General features: G+C 39.0%; 3 protein-coding genes across 4 annotated transcripts; all 3 read right to left on the minus strand.

Moving 5' to 3' along the window:
• Window positions 1–1,561: 1,561 nt before the first annotated feature.
• On the minus strand, window positions 1,562–4,710 carry LOC118234848 (diamine acetyltransferase 1-like). 2 transcript variants are annotated; one of them, XM_035431654.1, is made up of 6 exons: window positions 4,427–4,710; window positions 3,746–3,797; window positions 3,556–3,639; window positions 2,386–2,487; window positions 2,191–2,231; window positions 1,562–1,876 (listed from the first exon to the last, which is right to left on the minus strand). In XM_035431654.1, the coding sequence occupies exons 1-6, from the start codon at window positions 4,490–4,492 to the stop codon at window positions 1,709–1,711; spliced, it is 513 nt and encodes a 170-aa protein (XP_035287545.1). In that variant the 5' UTR covers window positions 4,493–4,710; the 3' UTR covers window positions 1,562–1,708. The 2 variants fall into 2 exon arrangements, with proteins under 2 accessions (XP_035287545.1, XP_035287544.1); XM_035431653.1 differs by having other exon boundaries at window positions 3,550–3,639.
• A 4,187-nt stretch (window positions 4,711–8,897) lies between these two features.
• Window positions 8,898–12,774, minus strand: LOC118234849 (diamine acetyltransferase 1-like). Its single transcript, XM_035431655.1, has 6 exons — window positions 12,514–12,774; window positions 12,324–12,375; window positions 12,160–12,243; window positions 10,271–10,372; window positions 9,859–9,899; window positions 8,898–9,473 (listed from the first exon to the last, which is right to left on the minus strand). Exons 1-6 carry the CDS (start codon window positions 12,577–12,579, stop codon window positions 9,303–9,305), a joined length of 516 nt encoding a protein of 171 aa, XP_035287546.1. The 5' UTR covers window positions 12,580–12,774; the 3' UTR covers window positions 8,898–9,302.
• Window positions 12,775–13,869: 1,095 nt separating this feature from the next.
• prdx4 (peroxiredoxin 4) lies at window positions 13,870–21,633 on the minus strand. Its single transcript, XM_035431642.1, has 7 exons — window positions 21,279–21,633; window positions 18,498–18,615; window positions 18,086–18,202; window positions 17,713–17,835; window positions 14,936–15,066; window positions 14,299–14,333; window positions 13,870–14,024 (listed from the first exon to the last, which is right to left on the minus strand). Exons 1-7 carry the CDS (start codon window positions 21,490–21,492, stop codon window positions 13,974–13,976), a joined length of 789 nt encoding a protein of 262 aa, XP_035287533.1. The 5' UTR covers window positions 21,493–21,633; the 3' UTR covers window positions 13,870–13,973.
• Window positions 21,634–21,788: the final 155 nt, after the last annotated feature.

The following is a 21,788-nucleotide window of genomic DNA, read 5'->3' on the forward strand; positions in this document are numbered from 1 at the left end:
CATTAAAAAAATGTATATACAGCATATCTATAGAATATGTGCTAAGAAGGGCTGCAGGGTAACTCATGTCTAACAAGACAACTTAGGAAAACAGACCTATGTCACACGATCATTGTGAACTATTTTTATAGACAGGCTAACTGTTGGCAGCCAGATGGTTGACCCAGAAAATCTGTCCTGTTTTCCTTAGTTAGTTTATAGTAAATAGATGCAGGCTGGAGCCAGGGAAGCCATTGTGAACATCAATTGAAGCAATATAAAATTTCCAGTGGTGGGGGGTGGGCAGGGGACTAGATTGTGTGGGCTGCGGTGGGTGGTGCATCGCTCCAAGGAATATACATTTTGTCTTCTGAGCACTGAATTCAGGAAAGGTAAACTTAAAAAACAAATGTAATCATTTTTTTCTGAATCCAGAGTTCCCAGTTGGAAATGTATTTTGACACGAAGATATTCCGAAGTATTTCCTCTTACAAAGATGTATTTTTATGGAATACATTTTGGTAATTGTAGTTGTACTGGGCTGAAGACCCTGGTACCTTTAACAATGAAACCCAAATCCTACATGGTGAGGTTCACTCTAGGTCACAGGGAAATGACAAGCTGGTATAGGCTGAATGGTCTGTTTTCACCCTGTACTTTCTATTTTTATCACAATATTTACACAGCAAACACACTTTGGGCAAAAGACCTATTATGATTATCCCAAAGTTGGGATTGGTCAGAGAGAAAGAGACGTACGTTCCTTCTCTCTGGAAAATACGAGAAGATTAGGCAAATGTATTGTGGATAACTACTTTTATCATGATAGAGCCTGGTGCATGTAAGTGATATGTCAAGAAAGAATATCTCAATATGATGAATGCTCTTTATGTCCAGTAGGATACTTATCCCCCTCCCCCAATGAAACCTGAAACCATGAGTCATGCACATTCAGCTGGAACCGAAGGAAAATACTATATTTGTCCCTCCCCCAGTTTTTATTCTGGTTCCTCAAAAACTTTGTCACATGATTTTGCTTTCCCCATCGTGGAACATAAAACTTGTGGGTACTTCTGTTTATGAAACAGGAACAATAGAATGAGAGTGACTGAGAGTACGTCAGCTGAGACAGCCTACCCAAATCAAATTGCATCATCTGAATCTGTCTGGAAAACCAGTTTTTCCACATTTTTTTCCATCAGTACATTTAGAATGAGCTTCCTTTAAATGTGAAAATGTTTCGGAATGGACTGTGCACTTCCATCACGCATGGGTAAAGGCTGAAGCACACAATGTAATAAAATGTAATTACAGCCATAAAGAATATGTATATTTTTATGGCTATGATTGCATTATATGGAAGTAACCCGATACGGGAGATAGCTGAGTAACACTGAGAACATTGACACCTGCCACAGATCATTTTTACAATCTGTCTGGATCCTCAGAATTGCAGGATTTTTTGGGAGAAGACCCTTCCTCTCAGAAAAGCAAAAATATTAACCAAATGATGTTTTAAAAAAACACTTTTAACTGTATATTCAGAAATACAATTAAAACAAAACAATGTCAACACAAAGAAAACAATCTCTGTTGTGCATTTTATTTCATATAATGTGTGAAACGAGCAAAGAATTGTATTGCTTGCACAAAAAATAAAAAGTAACAGAAAACCCCACCCAGGGGGGTGGGGCTGAGGTGTCGATGTGTGTCCACATCACGCCCATCTCTACTTGGCGGACATCTTAAGCAGGTACTGCTTGTCGATCTCAAAGAGCCGCCAGCCCTCCTGGAGCGATAGGTCAGATGCACCGCGTCGCTTGTAGAACTCGATGGATTTCTTGTTCCACTCGGCCACAATGAAGTGCATGCTGCTGCAGCGAGTCTTCACCGCCGTCTGGAAGATGAGCCACGAAGAAAATGAGTGAGCCATGTCTGAACCCATCTCCATCTAACACTGCTAACTAAACTGTACTATAACAGTCACATAAGAACATATCTGAGAAATTCATTTTAGACCATTCATTTTAAACTTGTATTCTTTCTCTTTTATTGTCATTTGTTCCTTTGTCCGGGAGCAGTCAGAAAAATGTCACAGTAACAGATGAGACCTGTTTAGACCAGTCTGTTTTATAAATGTGTTGGAACCACGCCCTCTCCAAGTTTACATGAGTGCACATGCCAAACCAATAATGAAAAAGTGAAGCTCACCTCGCTGAGTTTCTTCAGAATCTCTGACCCAATTCCATACCCTGAAGCACAAATCGGAAGACCATAAGTACTCAAAACCAAGGATAGAGGCAAACAGGAACACAGTTCTGTATGTATGTATATGTATATACACATATGCAACACAGACAAATGGCTCACCACAGGAGCCCAGGCTAAATATAGCAAAGGTTTTACCTCTGTACTCCTCCATCACATAGAAGTCCTCTAAGTACAGCAGCTTTCCTATCCAGGGATCATATGTGAAGTAGTACATGGCAAATCCTACCACAGTATATCCTAAAAAAAAAAAAACATAACAAATATAGACATTAGCATGATATGCCATCTTGTAACGCTGTTTCTGAATGAGTTGTGAGAATGTGTTCCTCCCAAAAAAAAAACAGTAAGGGGAATAGGGTTCGCCTAGAATAATACAGCTCTGAGGTATGTGCTTATGCAAGTATGCATGAGTCATCTGAGGAGAGCCGGAAGCGGTTTGTCCATTTGCAGTAAACCGGCCTCTTCCTCTGTCTGACTTGTGCAGTAACAGGATATAGCACTCTGGCCACCTGCCCTGTTCCCAATATCCAATTAGCAACACTGGCTTTGGAATTTCCCTCTTATTAGATACAAAGGACAGCTCCTGCCCATGCCTGTAATATGATCATTACTGGAAAGAAGCCAAAAATTCTTATGTACGATTTAATTAGGTTTCCCAGCCACAGACTGATGTACTACAGAGTGACTCCGTTAACAGGTTGATTTTGGAGTTGGAGCAACTGCAACGAGTAGCTTTGTGTGTGTGTGTGTGTCTGAATACTGTAAGTTAATAAGGCTGGGCTTTAGAGTCATGCTTCCGCTTGACGTGAACATGACCTCACTGGAGACATTTGTCACCATATCACTTCCTAAGGGCCTCCTTACCTTCCATGATCACGATCATGTTCATTACAGAGTAATGAATCTTTCAGTTACCTCCCCGCCCACCGCTGTACAAGCCAAGAGCCGTGTACATGGCAAAGCTAGAGACTGTAACCTGAAGATGAGGATACATTGAGAGTGTATCAATAGGAGAGAAGATATGTTTGTTTAAATGACGTCTGGAACAGAAGCCGCATCCAATGATGTGTAAAGCTGGAATACTACGATACTGTAGATTAAGAGTATACAATCCGCGCGCTAAAATCCGTACAAAACGGTTTCCGCTGCGCATTTTCCCGAGACGATTGGCTAAATAAAATTTAATTTCTATATACATTTTTAAATGCACCCCATTAGTTTATTTAAAGTTGTAATCATAATCGAAACTAGTATATTTGATAACAGTTCATAAACAATACTTGAAATGATGTAGCCTACCCATACCCTCTAGGCTCTGCTGGTCCTTGGGCACTTCGGCTATGACGCAGTGGTAAAACGGGTGATCTCCGAAGCCATCTTCGAGCAGGTCTGTAAAGCAACCATTTGTTCACGGTCTCATATATTATGTTCTCACATTCAGCTTCGATCTGAGAGTCCATTTTACTTATACCATCTCGATTGATTAAATACGCACCTTTCTCTGTCAAAATGACCTGCTCCTCCATTTCTTCGAATTTTGCAAGTTCCTAAAATACAGAAGTATAAACGTAAGATAACTTCTGTAGTCAGGTCTACAGTTTTATGCACATCATAATACTTGGAAACGCGTTAGGTTACCTTGCTGTTACCCTTACGTAAGATATTTTTGTCATGATCATTTTTCATGTCGGTTAGCTAGATAGAGATACGCTAATAGGTTATTCGCAATGAACATGGAAAATGTGAGGTTTAAACTATATATCCTTGAAAATCAGCCTTAACCAACTTGTTATAAGCTAATATACACCGCACATATGTTTAATATGTGAAAGGGAAATATTTTACTTGAACGCGCCGTAATCAACAGACTAACAAAGCAGAACGTTGTGGTAAGGTGAACACGTTGATATAAATTTTCAGCTCGTGAACACAAAGGGAAAGCAGATGGGGCAAACATCTGTCAGTTACAAACGTTTGATTGTGTGTTTACTTTGAGTGAACTTGCTCTCATATTAATTTTTATTTATTTAATTACTTATTTTTTCAGTGAACATCATTACAACATTACAACATTAGGCTATTCATCGTCTACAAGCTTTACACGCTTCGTTATTGGGATCCGCACATTTTAAATTATGGTTAGTTCATTTTTCCAAGCTTTAATAACATGACGTACCTTTATGAGTCGCAATAAGTCAGGCACGTCCTGGGGTTCAGCTTTCCGCAATATAAAATTGGCCATTTTCTTCTTTTACTCTTTTTTCCTTTTCTCACGAGTCCTCTGTATGTGAAAAGAAGCAAAACGTGTTTCTTCATTCGTTTCCCAGGGGTATACCCTCCGTAGTCAGTCTGGGATCCTGACCCCAAAAAAGAGATTACATGCAGACTCGACGCTTGAAGCGCAGGAATACGCTACACTTGAGGTTCTTCGCTTTATAAACCCTGTTTCCGGGTTTATGTTGCAACACCGTTCCGGAAGGCCTCTTACGTCACCGTCTCCAAGTTACTGAATCGCGTGACTCCAGTTCCACAATTAATTCAGGCAGTTTTGCCTGTAAGGTCAACGACAATCATTACAGAAACCCACCCCCAGGAAAACAAGTGTTTTAAATATTTTTTAGAAGAATATAATAGTCCATCATGAACAACATCAACAACTCGGAGTGAAAGTTATCTTCTGTTTCACTTTTATTTTTGTTCGTCAGATCCACACAGTTCTGATTCATGCTGAAAATTCCACCTAAGACTAGCTAGGATTCTAAACTGATTTTAGCTGGTCATTACAGGTCAAAGCTGGTTAATGCTAGGTAAGACGATAGATCATAGCCTACTGGTGGCCAAACTGTTTGACTAGCTGACTACAGGCTGGTCAACTGGTGGACAGCTGGTCGACCAGCTAAAACCAGCTAGAAATGTTAAAACACCGTTTAAACAAGCTTGACCATTTTAGGCTGGCTTCAGCTGGAATTTTAGCATGGTATGAATATAACTCTACACAGTGTTCTTATTTCTGGTAATACAGTGATACATTGAAGTATGTTAATTACTTTTAGGTTCCGTAAATGCCATTCACATAGTTATTATTCTTCAGGAACAACAGTAGGCTATTAATAGAAGATTAACTTTATTGGTATGGTTCCTAAATAACTAGCATTTATGCCACAATTAATGAACTGCAAACCAAATGACAGACACCAAATTATAAATTTAAATGTTTTGTGAAACAGGGTGGAAAAAGATGGCAAAGATAAAAAACCCAAACATACTCACATCACTATAAATAAAACTTTTCACAGAAAACCAACATTTAGTCCAACACTACAGCAACAATTAAGCAAAAAAACGGCAATATAGGGCATGAACCCACATTACAAATTAGACAATTTTCAAAAAACATGGTTACAACCTACCATGCATAGTCACATATTTAAGTAGTGATTAAATATTACACACATCACAACAAAGTTTAAAAACAGTAACCTTGAAGTGTTCACATTTTGTTGCCACCCCATAGTTAGACATACAGGCTGCTAGGGCGAACAATGAAACCCAATTTTAGGCCATGCCCCACCCAGATCGTTAACTAACAAACAACATATGTGTAATGTAACAATTTAACATAACTGAGGAATAGAAAAAATATGCACAATAAATAAAAGTCCATTGTAATACAATTGCCAGTCTGGCTCTACAGAAAACAAAAAGGCAATCAAGTGATCTCGCATTTGTGGATCATGCATACAATGCAATATTCACATTCTTAAGTAGTGATACACACATTGACACAAGGTTACATGCAGTGACTTGCATATTTTGTTGCATCATAGCTTGCAATCATGATACTTATAAGGGAATTCGTATTGCTGTATCTGCTGGTTTTTGGTGTGTGTGTTTTTTTTTTTTTTGCTTAAATCATTAATTGACTAAAGCAGGGGCCTCAAACATTAATTTGGGATGAATTAAGACCCTTATTTTTCTGCAACCATAGAATATTTGGCAGACCTGACCAAATTTCTTATTTTTGTTAAGACTTACTAATAATTTTAAAAAAAAACATGTAGCCCATCAACATGTGAATAATAGGTTCCCAGCAAACCCTCCTTCCTATAACTTTCTACAACTTTCTATACCCTTCTCCACACTTAGGCAATGTACTGTGTACAGTGCATTTACAAAAGTCGACATGCAAAAATATACTTCGCAGTGATAAGAGCTGGCACTTATGTGCAAATGTCTGTGCCCATTCATTAACCACTTTTTAATTGTGGTTGTTTAAATATAAATATTAATTTTATTTAGTGAGGGAAAAGTGGTTAAAAGCAACAAATGATAAAATAAAAAAAACATGCAGCATTTAGAAAAGGCAGTGAAAATATGAATACAGAAAACCTAGCTGAGTATCTTGAGCACAGACACTTGAATGCTTTGAAAAATACCATTTCCCCAACATATACAGTCATGTGAGAGTCATTGCAAACCTATAATAACCATGATAGCTGTGGTGCTCCCTGCACAGACATGGGTGGTACTGTACATATTAAATTATCCATACCAAATAGGAGGTTGAAGAGGCTTTTCAAAACCACAAGTTCTTCAGTGTATTTCCAAATGTATTTATAGAACTATAAATATTAACACATGTATAAATATATCTATATGAATATTTATTTGACCAGTGATCGTACCTGTAACACTGCTATTATGGCTTTATTACTTACAATCTGTACCTGTCCTCGTGTGCACTGTTAAACTAAACAACCTTTTATAGCAGACATTGCATATGGGAGTGGAAATTTTCAAAGGACCAGGTAAAATATTTACCAACCACTGCTAGTCACCAAGTCAACTGCAACCAGTTACTTGCATTTGTCCAAAGGAAACTAACAATCTCTGACCCATTTTATGTCTTTGAGCCTTGTTGGAATGTGACTGAAAAAACACTGACCTGTGACATTCTTTTCTTTTGTTTCCAAGCACTGCCTGCTCACTCTGTGAATGGCCTGAGCTCTAGCCTTACAGGAAACTTTCCAGAAAGCCCTGTACGAAACAGGCTGCCGTCTGTTTTTTGGATATTTGGTGACTTGCTGCCTGGATAAAATATTGCAATTATATGGGAGCTTGACAGCAAGAAGCTGCAAAACAATTATAATTTAGGAGTATCCATATGTAGGGATTCAGCTAGTTTTTTTCTCATTATGTACATGCATGAATGATGTTATATTAGCTTGTACTTGGCAATCAAACACATTTCTCAAAGATAACTGACTTATGCCTGTAGTTTTACACTTTTTACATTATGGCATTAGTTAATAGAGACTCATGTTGACAAACACCAATGACAGACTTCAAAGGCAATCAAAAGGTTAGAATCAAAACCAGATACTAAAAGGTCTCTTATACCTGCACCATGGAATTATTTGAACACACCGGACTAATCAGAAACACCTATGATGCCATAAATATCCCCTTAAATAAAAGAGGGGGATGTGTTTGATTACAAATCTTAAATTGTGGAGTAAAGAGCCATAACAATAAAGAAAATGTCTTTGTCCCAAACATTATGGCACTCACTATATATACAGTTCTGAAGCTGTGAAATTGTGAAGTTAGGGTGAAAACTCAATGTTTTTGGGGTGTCGTGAGTCATAAATGTAATATTGTTGGGATATTAATAAATGGTCCTGGGATGATACAGGGACAGGGTCTGGCATGTTGAAGCAGTGTGGCTGGGAAGTCCTAGTGATTCTGTGTCTTCATACATTCTGTGCACACTGTAATTTTGCGACATCCTGTGTTACACTGCAGTTATTTTTCAGGGTTGAGTACAGCCTCGCCCTTGTCAATGTTAAACAGAGACCCTCTGTACAATCCTCCAACGCGGTACAGGCCCCGCCCTCTCAGCCAGCCATTAGAAGTTCAAAGATCACACTATTATCATATCATCACAGCAGAGCAGAGAATAACTCTGATGTATTGTCCACCCGCGTAGGGGCTGCGCTCCTGAATAGAAGCCGTACTGTGAGTAACAGGGTGTGGGGAGTCGACGTGCGACTGTGGTTCTATACAACGTTATCATGTCCAAATTTGTTGTTAAACACAGGATTGTCATGCTGTGTTATGTGTAAGTGGTTTAATATGAACATAATACCCTGAGGCAATTTAAGGCATGTTCTTCAGGAATGTAGAACAGACTTTTTCTTTGTGGTAGAGCTGGACTGGCAGTTGCATTACTGTGGCTTTAAATTTAAAAAATGACTTTGTAAGTGTCATGATTGCAAGCTATGAGGTGACAAAATGTGAAAGTCGCTGTAATTTTGCAACTCACTGTTTCTAACCTTGTGTCAATTCACACAACATAATGTAATCACTACTTAAGAATGAGACTGTGCATGGTAGTGAGAAAACAGCTTCATTGCCTTTTTGTTTGCAGTAGAGCAAGACTGGAAATTGCAGTCACAGTGGAGATTCATAAATTGTGCTGTGAATGTGTTTTTTTTCTTCTATTGCACTCTTTTTGCCATATTAAATTTGGTGTGTCTATATAACAATCCGTGTGGGCCGTGCCCTAAAATTTGGTTTCTGAGTTCCCCCTGTGGTATGTGTTCTGTTTAACTAAGGAGTTGGAAAAATAAGACCAGTATTACATATCAATTTAGGGTAACATATGTATTGTAGAGGACAAGACTGGCATGGTTCCTGTTACAGACTGATGTGGACTTGGATTACATAAATGACATTATTTACTTAAATAATACAAAATGTAGAAAAATTATTATGAATTATAAATAATTGTCAGAACTGTCAATTGTTTGCAGTTCTGTAATGTACACTGATAAGTCTGTTTTCCAACAAGAATTTTAAAAATGCTCAGCAGTTTTTTTTTTTTTTTTTAATGTACTGGCATCTAAAAGATTTTAAAAAACAGTTACACTAGGTTATGCGAGTTTCATAAATGAGAAGAATCAGTTTAAAAGCCCACGGCATTGTAGGATACGAGTTGCGTGTGCCCCCCTGCCCCCTTCAGTTTGGGGGCGACCCCAAACTGGCTTGGTTCACTCTTCGATGGACATCTTAAGCAGGTACTTCTTGTCAATCTTAAAGAGCCGCCAGCCCTCCTGGAGCGATAGGTCAGATGCACCGCGTCGCTTGTAGAACTCGATGGATTTCTTGTTCCACTCGGCCACAATGAAGTGCATGCTGCTGCAACGAGTCTTCACCGCCGTCTGGAAGATGAGCCATGAAGAAGGTAAGTCGTTTGGAAAAAAAAAGGCATATTTTTTCTTGATTTGATTCTACACTACAATTTAAGATTTGTAACCAAGCAATGCACATGTTGTTATACCTCATACTTACACTAAAGAAGCAATTGAACACACCTGACTGATCAGGGGGGACTATGCATAAAAAGTGCTGTAATGGGAAACCAAAGTGTATGAAAATACCCTTAAACAAAAGCTGAGGATCTGCTAAACAGTGCAGTTAATCATATGTGCATTGTGTGGTTACAAACCTAAAATTGTGGAGTACAGAGCCAAAGAAACACAAACTGGCAAATATCCACTGGAATGAGCAGTTTTGGAATAGGAGCACTGAGATATTTGTGCTTACCTGACTTAGGTTCTTCAGAATTTCAGACCCGATTCCAAATCCTACGGTTTAAAGAATGACATTATATTGCTACAATTAGGGCTCTGCTTTTTAATGAAGCTCAATTTTGCAGCCTACAGTTTGGTAGAAATCTACTTTGTAGGAGTCTGTGGCTACTATTGTTAAGTACAGAACACATAACACAGAGAGACCAATCACAATGACTCGGCATTGCCTAACAAATGACATTAGGCCTATAAGAATATTCTGACAATGGAAGATTGGAAGAAGAAATCCACCAGTGTATGTTCCAAAACCCACCTGAAGTGTACGGAGACGGATACGTCAATAAAAATGTATGGCCTTAGCTCTGAAGTTTGACACTTTGAATGCGTGAAGACCTTCCTGCAGAACCAGCAAATTCAACACATACCTCTGTACTCCTCCATCACATAGAAGTCCTCCAAGTACAGCAGTTTTCCGATCCAGGGGTCATAGGTGAAGTAGTACATGGCAAAACCAATCACAGTATGCCCTGGGAAACCAGTCACATTCAAGATTAGAGCCCAAGCTAAACACATCTGGCTAAGCAAAAAAAAAAAAAAAAAAAAAAAAAAAAAAAAAAAAGCTGGATGTCAACAAATGTGAATTTCAACAGCAGGGTCTGGTTGGTGTTCAAATCTGACAGGGATTACAGATTATTAAAAGATCATTACATCCTGGCATAATGAGATACATTTTTTGTTTGATGTGTTGACTTAAAGAAAATAAGAGAATATAAAAGTTAGTCTGCAATCAGTAATACAAAATATAATACAGGAATACAAAATATAAATGACTTAATTTGGCATGTAAATAAATCTTTAATATTATTAAATATATTTAATAAATTAATTATATAAATACAGTACTATCATTTGGTATCCCTGCCAGATAATGTCACATAGAATATTCTGTTTACCGAGTGCAGACTAGCTTTCTTTATATTGGGGATACAGATTATAAAGTGGCATTTTGTTACAGATCACTCTCCCCAATCTTTCAGAACTACACACGCACACTGACATCACAAAACAGCTCTGCTTTGGGCCTATAATCTATCATGGGAACCCTTTTCAGTTCAGTTATTGCATTACAGCAGGTGAATATCAATGTAGATGAGAATGTGTTATCTGAAAATTTAAAAGAAAGTTTAAACTAGAAATACCGCTTAACGGTTGTATGCCTCCGCCAACCAGTAGCCAATTTGGATATTAAACATCACTTCATCATTTTATCCTATTTGACATTTTTGTGAAACTTGTCATAATTAGCATATGAATTCTCGAGTTATGGCCAAAAACGTGTTTTGTGAGGTCACAGTGACCTTGACCTTTGACCACAAAAATCTAATCAGTTCATCCTTGAGTCCAAGTGGACATTTGTGCCAAATTTGAAGAAATTCCCTCAAGGCAAAAACATGTTTTGTATTCCCTCAAGGCAAAAATGTGTTTTGTGAGGTCACAGTGACCTTGACCTTTGACCACCAAAATCTAATCAGTTCATCCATGAGTCCAAGTGTACGTTTGTGCCAAATTTGAAGAAATTGCCTCAAGGCGTTCCTGAGATATCGCGTTTACGAGAATCGGGACGGACGGACAACCCGAAAACATAATGCCTCCGGCCACGGCTGTGCCGTTGCCCAGTGATGGTGCCCCCTGCTGTTGTATGGGGCTCCTGCAGAGGGAAATGTGATTTTGACCAGTTATGCAGTGTTTTTTTTTTTTTTTTTTTTTTTGGTGTCTCTGCTCCTGTGGGCCTTATCTGTCATAATAGCGATCATGTGTGTTATGGTATTATGGATCTTTCAGTTGCCTCCCAACTCACCCATGTACACATCAAGGGCAATGTACACAGCCAAGCTAGAGACTGTAACCTGAAGATTGGGAATAAATTAGAGTGTGTTTAATCAGAAATGAGATTGTTAAAAACCAGACCAAAGCTCTGATTAAGTTACACTAACCTAAACGTAGAACTGATGCATTTTGGTGCCATATTTTGGTGCCTATATAGAAACTACTTTTTGGTCATTTTCAACTACATTCAGTACACAAAGTTTGCCAGTAACAGCATGTAGGCTAGTCTACAGCACACAGGCTTGTTGTGAGATAGACCTACTATAAGATTTTGCAGCTCAGCTTAGATAAACTTTTTGCACTCCGTCGACAGACAATAAATTATGAATCAGCGGCGAGATAACACAAAACCGTTGTTCTCGTCTGAGTTTGAAAACAAAACTCGTATGGTCACAGAAGCCAAACCTTCCGCTGAAAGAGCACCTACCCTCAGTGCTCCGCTGGTCCTTCGGCACTTCCGCGATGACGCAGTGGTAGAACGGGTGATCTCCAAATCCGTCCTCGAGCAGGTCTGTAAATAAAGTTGATTAAAACCGTAGCGCGGCTAGCGTAAGGGTTGTAGATGCACATATTCAACAGAGCAAGGCCTACCTTTCTCGGTCAGCACAACCTGATCTTCCATATCTTCATATTTCGCAAGTTCCTGGAAGATGAAATGAAAAATTAAATGTCAATTTTAAGCCCACAAAAGGTATATCTTACACTGTAGTCTCGTTATATGCTATTGGAAGTTTACGGGTAATCAAAACACAATGATTTCCTTCGTCCACAAATTCTTTACCTTTATGAGTCGCAGTAAGTCAGGCACGTCCTGGGGTTCAGCTTTCCGCAATATAAAATTGGCCATTTTCTTCTTTTACTTTTTTTCCCTTTTCTAACCAATCCTCTATATGTGAAAAGAAGCAAAACGTGTTTCTTCATTCGATTCCCAAGAGTCTGCCCTCCGCAGTCAGTCTGGGATCCTGACCGTTTTATGAAGAGATCACATTCAGGTCTTCGCTCAAAGCGTCCGCTGTACTGAAATGCTTTGTTGTCCTTCTCTATTTAATGTCCGGATTCATGGGGGCTGGGAGTTTGGTGCGGCCCGTTGTCCAATCATAAAGAAGATAAGCGGGTCAGAGAATTATGTCAGCTGTGAATCCGTTTATTATGCTAAATGGGTGGTTGAAAAACAATACAAACACTGTAAAAACTGAAATACAGGGCTTGGTTTATGTACGAATGCAACTTATTCGACAAATGGTGGAAATTACATCGTTTAAGATGCCTTTTTAGACGGGGTTTTCATTTCCTAATCAAATTGGCTCGTCTTCCAAGTGATCATGAAAGCGAGTTTGTATCTATCGTCTTACCGAAAAATGTTGCGTTATACACTATTTCGTAGCCAGGGTCGGTCTCATTTATAAATGTCATTTTATTGTCGTTTGGTGTGAGACAGATGCAATCATAATTTAATTTCCTTTTAAATTAAACTTTAGCACTGCAACACGCTTTTGAGGGAACGCAAGCCCAGATAATATTTTTATAATTGTGTCTAGAATAATTCTTGAGATATTAATGTTTTTGTCCTTTGTTAGTTCCCTCCGAGGGACTGGGCTGTTGGTAACTAAGTGCTGGTCGCTGACAACCTATAGCATGCTAGAAAATATCTCACAAATATTTCAGTCATGGACTTTTTCTACTGATTTAATACGACAATCAGTTATATTTGTATGCACACACCTGTAATTAATTGCACAGAAGGCCTTGGTATAAAAATAGTGACAATTCTATATATTGTGGCAAACAGGTAAAGTACTGCCAGTGCCAATAACCTGGACCTGTGCTTGTCCATCCCACACAATTTATGAAGAGAAATGATCATGTAGAACCGTTTCATTTGTCACACAGCACATTAGTGAGTGTAGGGAATCAATTGTAATGTAATCCTTGTTGAATGAGCGTCTAGTAAATGGAAACACAAAGTAATCTGAATAAAAATAAGCATAAGTTTTTTGTTAAAAGTTATATATACACATTAGCAACAGTATTATATAAACCCATCATCAGTTTGAGAAAACTCCCATGGAATTTCCTCTGATATTTTTCTTTTTTAATGTCTGGAGAGGAAGCGTATTTGGAAAAAAAGAAAGTCAGATTACAAATTAACAAAATTACGTTTTTATTTTCAGCTGATGGTAAATCATTAGATGAGAACAGACAGGTTGAACAAGATCACATGAACCTGATGGCATTCAGGGTTCAATTCAGTTTGTCAAAGTATTTCAGTTTGCCAGAAGGGTCAGGGATTATCTGTGGAGGAAGAATTTAAAATGAGAAAAAGTTGTATATTTGTGAATACATTTCACTGATTACTGTACAAACATCAATTTAGTTGCCTGAATTACATGAAGCTGAAATTAGACAAAACCTTCAATGGTCAGGGTAATAATATGTCGTATTATATGTATGTTCAATGTTATTATAAATACTTCTTATACAAAGGCTAACAAACAAACAGAGCTACTGCACTCTTGTGTTACTTTAGTATTCGCACTTTAGATTGTGAGTCGGAATCAGAACTCACCGTGTCACTGCCTGGTTTCCAGCCTGCTGGACACACTGCAACCAAACAGCCAGCCATTAATATAACAGCAAATGTAGGGAGTGTGCCATACAAACACACAGACACACCACTCAGACTGTCATTTATGAATCATGCAACAAAGAGATTCCTGGATGAGAGATGAAAAGCAGAAAAAAGTCCCTGTTTATTGAGCGCACGTGCTTCGGCTGCTGTGCTTCTTATGCAGGTGCAGGCTGCAAGATGACTCCAAATTTTCATGGAAATTTCAAATTTTTAAATCGCCAAATTTTTTTACTCATCTTTTCCAGCTTCACATTCTATTTTTTCATCACTTTATTTTCTATTTTAATAAATGTTCTCCCACCACTGCCACAGAGACACAGTTTAAGTAATACATACAAAATTAAATGACCTCAATTAAGTGCATCTGCTTATAGTCATACTACTTTGTGCAAGGAGACAAGGGCAACATCTCTCATGACTGCCTAGCTGCCTCTTCTCACGGAAGATATGTAGGGGTCAAAGTTGTATCCTGAGTTTGGGGAAAACCTACTAAGAACCTACTAAAAACCTAGTTTGCCACTTCTTAGGGATTTGTTTGACTGTAATGCGTTCAAGCACAGGGTTTGGACTTTACCTTCCCCGTGTTTGTCAGTATACTGGAAGGCCTGCACCAGCCGCAGTGTCTCATCCACAGACCGTCCCACAGGGAGGTCGTTCATGGTGATCTGTCGTAGGACTCCCTTGTCATCGATGATGAAGAGACCCCTGAGAATGAAAAAATAAAATAAAACACAGTGAGAAACACCAGATCTGATTAATCTGATGCACACTGATACCAGAGACAACACAGACAGATATTCTGAGCTACCATACAAGGGAAATGCCTTGTGTAATCCCCACATTCTTTGTGCAAAGTGGATTACAACACAAGATCTAGCAACAGGAGTATCATAGGACTATCAAGAGGTGGAAGCCACTGAATGGTGTATCGCTGGGTATTTAAAATAGGTCTAAAAGGATAGATCGCTTTCTAGAGTTTTTTTAAACATTTCAGTTTGAAGTGGCCCTACACCCAGGTAGTTTATTTGAGCGCAAATCAGAAAGAAGATAAGAGGAAAAGTTCTACAAATGGGGTAGTTAACTAGCTATATGTCAAGACAAACATACCACCCTGGTGGTATCACCAGCAGCCATACCACTCTGCTCCTGCCGACTGGCTGAAGCTAAGCAAGTGTGGGTTTGGGTAGTACTTGGATGTGAGACCACCAGGGAATACTGAGTTGCTGCTGGAAGTGGTGTTGGTGGGCCAGCAGGGGGCAATCTTCCCTCTGGTCAAATAAACCCCAATGCCCCAGTGCAGTGACGGGGACAGGAGATGCAGTCTTTCGGAAAAAATCGAGGTCCTGACACACTGTGGTCATTAAAGATCCCATGACACTATTTGCAAAGAGTAGGGGGTTCCCCGGTGTCCTGGCTAAAATCCCAGATCTGGCTCTCACAAAAACTTGCCACCTAATCATCCCCTGATTTAATTGGCTAAAAAAATGTTCTCTCCCTCCAGTGGAGCTGCTCAGTGGCCAACAATAGATGATTGTGGTTGTACTGGGCTGCTCCCAGGTGTGAATGTGTATGAGTGTGAAACCGGGCATTGCTGCAAAAGAGCATCCGTGCTCAGCGAACCTACCCTGGGTAAATAAAAGTTAAATAAAAAAAAATAAAAAAAATAGTACATACTCACTATTATAATTTTAGAGGTTTATTCATTTAAGTATCAACTGAAAATTGCAAATCCGTAATTCCAAAACCTTCTTTTGATAAACTGAAGTAGGATCCTTGCCACCACAAGCTGTCAGTTTAATGACATTATTAAATTACTATTTTCTCCTTTGCAGGTACCATCAACAAATTTACAAAGACTGTAATTTTGAAATAACTATTCCTATGGGGTCTGCTGCTGGTACTGCTCCTCCCTTCACACTGCATTTTTTTTTACACTTTTCCATCTTACAACAGCAGTTCAAAGCAGACAAAGATGTGACATTTTCTGAGAAAGACTCCTTTGGTCCATGTGCCATGTAGCCTCCCTTCTTCACCAGCTGAAGTCTACTTCATCACCGGGGATGAAAAAGGGGGGTATGGTATTTAATGCTTAATAACTTTGCTCTTGTTTCATGTAGAAACTTATTTTAAATTGTGCTGTGAAGCTAAGCGCTGTGGCTACACAAACATTCCCCTGCTTTGTTTCTAAACCAGTCTAAATTTTCTCTATTGATGAGCCAATTGGAGGTAAGTGTTTCTTTGTTTGATGCAAACTATCTTGGTACGAATCATTTACAACACAAAGGAGCCAGCTATGTTCGTCTCACACTTTTGATTTTTGATGGCGGCAGATCTGCTGAGCACTGTAGGACAAACAAATGCATGGCATGTCACACAGACACCCAGCCGCATTTTCTCAGTTACCCTCTTATCCAGGCAATGCAAGATGCAGACACATTCAAGCAAGGCATTTTCTTTCCTATTCTTTTACTATTTTTTCATTTTTATCATATTATTCCTTTGCTTCTTCAATGGCAACCAGAAAAAATGTTTGGAGAGGACGCATGTTTTGAGAGGACGCATGTTTGGAGAGGACACATGTTTGGAGAGGACGCATGTTTGGAGAGGACGCATGTTTGGAGAGCAATGCAGACACATATGAGCAAGGTATTTTCTTTCCTATTCTTTTACTTTTTTCATTTTATTTAATTATTTCTTTGCTTCTTCGATAGTGACCAAGAATTTTACTACCCAGCAGGCACTTAAAAAAAAGAAAGAAAAAAAAGTACACGTTGGAATGTTTCAAACAAAATACTTTTGGTTCTTCTGTTTGCTGAGGAACGACGAGATAAGTATTTGGGTCATATTTATATATTGTTTGAGTGGTAATGAGACTTCAGGTTGTATTTCAAACATTTAGAAACAGAATACATGGGTTGTGCTTGTGCTGTACTTGCTAGTTCAACTGTAAGTTCAAGAAGCCTGCAGTTCTTGCTCCTGGGTCTTGCTGGGTACTCTGGCATCCCGCAATGTCCTTCCATCTTGTTGCGCATTTTATCAATACATTTAGTAATATTTCAATATGTCTTTCAGTTTTCTTTCTGTCCATTTTCCATATTACAGTCTCTTAACTTGAATCTATGATAAAATAACTGAAAGGACAGTTTTGTACTGAAAAACATTATATGCAAGTCTTGATGTGCAAAAAAAATTGCTAAAAATCCGAGGGCCCCCCAAAATGGGGAAAATAGGCCTAGACCTCTCAGTGTAAAAAAAAAAAAAAAAAAAAAAAAAGCATTTTAATTGATCACTTTCCTCATATAAATTTGTAACTTAGCTCCTGTAAAACTTCTGCATGTGATTGTTTCATACCTGAGAGTGTGCCCTTGGTCCTCCAGGAACACTCCATAGTCCTTGGCGATTTGATGTGTGAGATCTGACAGCAGTGGGATCTTCATGGTACCAAGCCCACCCTGTTTCCTTGGTGTGTTGATCCTGTCAGTACAAAACCAAACTCAACCAAAATGCAGTCTAGCTCAACCGAAATGGTAACAGGACACTACTTATTTACTGAATGATATACAAGCATTTTCAGCTGCAGTATATTATACTGGTATCCTAATATCTGGTAATATATACACCACAGTGGCATTGCCTGATAACCACTGCAGAGGGAGGAATGCTCTTATTCTTTTAAGAGGAAAATGACAGGTCCCAACGGCGTGAGTGAATGGCAGGGTCTTACCAGGCCAAGTGGGTGAATTGAGAGTCCACTGAGCATGCCACAACCTCAGCGTTGATGGCATGGAACTCGTGCACGCGGTCACTAAATGCAATGATCTCTGTGGGGCAAACAAATGTGCTGCAAAAAACAGAAAATGCGCCACGAAAAAAGGAAGGACAACAATTATTTTCAGGGGAAAAAATCAACTCAGATGTCCCATTTACAAAGCTCCTTATAGCAATGATGAAAAAGCTTCCATTCATAGGTGCAACCACTCTATCCCAGAGATACATCCAACAACTTTGTCATGAGGTTTCTCTCTCTCTTCACTAAACTGTCCACTGGTTAAAATTTTGTAAAATACATTAATTCTTTTTACCAAAGTTGTTCATAATTAATTACAAACAAGGCTATCTACGATACAGATACTTACAAGTCCAGGGGGTAGAAGAAGAATACAAGGTATTTTCCTCTGTAGTCAGACAGTTTCAGCTCTTTGAACTCCCCATTGATGACGGCAGTGCCCTCCCAGTGGGGTGCAGGCTTAGAGACTACATAGAAAAACAACACTGTAGTAAGACTTCCACTCTCCACCAATATCATCCAATTGCAGCACCGCAATGCCTGCAGTTCTAGGTCATCTGCAGTTTCAGACCGAGAATACGCAGTTTCAGACAAAGAGAGTGTGTCAAGAGGTGTCAATTGTGACTGGCTGGGCAGGTCATAAGATTCTGATACTGGCCAGACAGCATGTCATTAGAGTTGTGGAGATCGGATGGATTGTTTTCATTTTGCGGTCAGTGATTGGCCGACATTTTTTTTGTTAGGCTACTACTACTTTCTGGACTTGTACAACAAAATAATAAAAATTTAAAATAAGTAAGGGATACTCCACAAGACTTTAATGCCAAACACAGAGGAAAAGAACCACCTGATGCGAACTGGAAGATGCCATTTCCCTGGCAACACAAGGGTCTTACTGTAGTTCACAGTATGCACAAGCTTTCATGCCCCTCCCAAAATTGACCAGAAATCTGGCAGATGTAGAAGTGTTTTGTTAGAGCCATCTAGACATTTGCAGTTCCCATCAGACAAGTCCATATTTGTGTTACTACCACCTGGTGGTCTCCTAGGTACTGCATCTTGTGGGTTTTGGTTACAACAACCAGAAGGGGCAAACACTTTAAAATTAAAATGAGGGTCTTGCAAAGTCACATATTTTGCAAGCTTCTCCATTCAACATGCAATGAGTGAATATATGCGTAGAAAGCAAGAACTGCACCCAAATATGTTGCTTGGCAAGCTGTGACATGATGGCTCTGGGTAAACAGTATCAACTCATGAGACATCCACAAAGGTGTGGCTAATTAAGGCTTATTCTTTGCCTTTTTAACACCATTGTTCTGCGTCTCTGGTTTACTCCCCGATGAAGGCCATGTAGCTGAAATGCTTTGGATAATTTTTATTATTTCTATTTTGAACCTGCCAATGTAATGAAGGCATTTTACTTCATATGGGCAGAGTGCCTTGGTTTTGTGTAGAGAGGATCACAGTTGGAAATGCCAATATATTACATTCCAACAATGCATGTGGTTTTTTTCTCAAAAGTATGGGTCATTACTCCAATGTTACATTATGTGTGTCATATCAGAAAGTTGAGAGGTCAAGATCAAAAAGGAGCCATTTCACCCATAATTACCCAAGTGGAAACAGAAAATCTCATGTAAGCAGTGCGAGAGGTCTAAATACGTGCGGTTCAGTTGGTGGAGCTTGCTGGCAGTGTCATTTCAGAGGTATACATACTATTGCACACCCTCCGAAATTCATTGAGGATACCATAGATGTGGGACTTGTCTACAGAAAAATGCTGAAATTGTTGCTTTGTTGTGGGTAATGAATTAAACTCATTAGAAAATCTTCTGAATATTCAACTTATTTTCATACATTTACTCAGAAATCTTGACTTTTGGTAGTCCTATTTTGCTGGAGACATAGGGGCTAGACTCAAGGTAAGAATGTAATACTGAGCAGTGAAAAGGAGAGAGAAACTTAATTTTCCATCTACTCAGCTGAATGCAGGCAGAAGCTTTTGGTAGAACAAAGCACGGACCAGTTTGGGGCAATAGACTGGGCTGACCCTCTTGAGGCAACCAGTTCTAGTGAACTTATGAACTGAAAGGCCATAGCAATATATAAATTCCATACATCACAGAATGTCTGATGTCTACAGCTGTTCCCGTCTATGAAGTAGACTGAAATTTTAATTTGGTTACATCTATAGAGAATTGTTTAATGAATTATTTCTCTCTCTCTCTCTCACACACACACACACACACAAGAAAAACGAATGTAAGTAAATTATTCTGTATTGATTTTTCTCTCATTTTTGCGAGATGAACGTACGATTGTATCTTCTAAGATATTGGCCTAGTCCTGATCCAAACATAGAAACGATTTTTGATGTGACAATAGGACTAAAGCTTAACAAAAACTTATTTCGTAAAACATAACTTAACCAATTGCCCAACTTACGATAGGCCCACACTCGGACAGCAGCCTTCAACTAACAGCTGGCGCGCCGAAACATTGTTGCCATTTTTATCATGACGTGTCCCAAAAATATTGACATCCAAGCGTCAGCGAGCTTATTTGGAATCTAGCTGGCTATATTGTAATTTTAATCCTTAGTTTACGACTATTTTAATTAGTAAATTTCAAGGCAATAGAGAAGTACATTTTTTGTTGAAAATGGTAAACTGGTATTCGATAATCCTTTATTAAAAATAGTAAACATTTCTGACCGTATGAACTTGATAAAACTTGATGCTAGCGCTCGATTGTTAGCTTTCCTGCTACAGTATAGCTAGCTAAATTAGCTAATGTTCATGCATGTGTCCTTCTGTGCAGCTAACAGTAGGTGAGCTCGATAACTGTCCAATCATAATTTAGCAATCCAACTGATGCCAATTTTACGTTACAAGCTTCAAAACAGAAACCAAATACATCTAGTTATCTATGCATATTGCTACACCGTATACTGAGGTCTTTGCATCAGTTCAAGTCGTGGAGAACATTTCGACAGGACGTATTAGCTGGCTAGCTGGCGATAAATGAACATTGGCTTTAACATAAGTTCGTTTAGTACATTTAAGAGACTTGGTGTATACGTGCAGTCATTTTATTGTTACGCGTGTCAATTTCAAAGTCAACTCACTCTTTGCCTTGCTGAGGTGTAGAGAGTGATCGGACACCGGAACGCGGAAAGCCTCCCCAGGGTACACATGTCCTCCCGCGTAGTTATAGCATTCTTGGTCCTTTTTTCCATTTGGGCCATCTTGCGCCCCGGCCACGAAATGCGTGAGGTGGCATAGAGCTAAAAAACCGCTAAAGATTGCAGCTAACATCTTCATGTACTGTCGGCCGTCCATTTCTTAGTCTTGCGATCTGCACGTCTCTCTGCTTCTGGGGGAAAGCTACTTTATGGTTGCCAAGACGCTGTAGAAATCCCTCCCATTGGAGAGCAAAAACACCGCGTCTCCGCTTTATGGGCTTCACGCAGCATTTCAGACAACTAGTATTACTGAAAATATTTTGCTTCTATATGAGTGCAAAATACATGTCGAGTTCTCAATATCAGGTGATCAGCGCCCCGCCTAATAAAAATAAATGTAATTCTAATTGTGGGTAGAACTATTTCAAATGTTAAGCGAGTATTTTGATTGAA

The sequence above is a fragment of the Anguilla anguilla genome, chromosome 9 (genome assembly GCF_013347855.1).
Source record: "Anguilla anguilla isolate fAngAng1 chromosome 9, fAngAng1.pri, whole genome shotgun sequence".
NCBI classification, from domain to species: Eukaryota; Metazoa; Chordata; class Actinopteri; order Anguilliformes; family Anguillidae; genus Anguilla; species Anguilla anguilla.

What these genes read in the sequence shown, in the direction of transcription:
- LOC118234848 (XM_035431653.1), bottom strand. Translation starts at nt 4,492, where the DNA reads ATGGCCAATTTTATATTGCGGAAAGCTGAACCCCAGGACGTGCCTGAC. An exon ending in ACTTATTGCGACTCATAAAG is followed by an intron (nt 3,798 to 4,426) that starts GTACGTCATGTT and finishes TCTGTATTTTAG; the next exon opens with GAACTTGCAAAATTCGAAGA. An exon ending in GGTCATTTTGACAGAGAAAG is followed by an intron (nt 3,640 to 3,745) that starts GTGCGTATTTAA and finishes GTTGCTTTACAG; the next exon opens with ACCTGCTCGAAGATGGCTTC.
- LOC118234849 (XM_035431655.1), bottom strand. Translation starts at nt 12,579, where the DNA reads ATGGCCAATTTTATATTGCGGAAAGCTGAACCCCAGGACGTGCCTGAC. An exon ending in GGTTGTGCTGACCGAGAAAG is followed by an intron (nt 12,244 to 12,323) that starts GTAGGCCTTGCT and finishes CTTTATTTACAG; the next exon opens with ACCTGCTCGAGGACGGATTT. An exon ending in TGTGATGGAGGAGTACAGAG is followed by an intron (nt 9,900 to 10,270) that starts GTATGTGTTGAA and finishes TTTAAACCGTAG; the next exon opens with GATTTGGAATCGGGTCTGAA.
- prdx4 (XM_035431642.1), bottom strand. Translation starts at nt 21,492, where the DNA reads ATGGACGGCCGACAGTACATGAAGATGTTAGCTGCAATCTTTAGCGGT. An exon ending in TACTGACAAACACGGGGAAG is followed by an intron (nt 14,334 to 14,935) that starts GTAAAGTCCAAA and finishes GTTTGGTTGCAG; the next exon opens with TGTGTCCAGCAGGCTGGAAA. An exon ending in GGAAACCAGGCAGTGACACG is followed by an intron (nt 14,025 to 14,298) that starts GTGAGTTCTGAT and finishes CTTCCTCCACAG; the next exon opens with ATAATCCCTGACCCTTCTGG.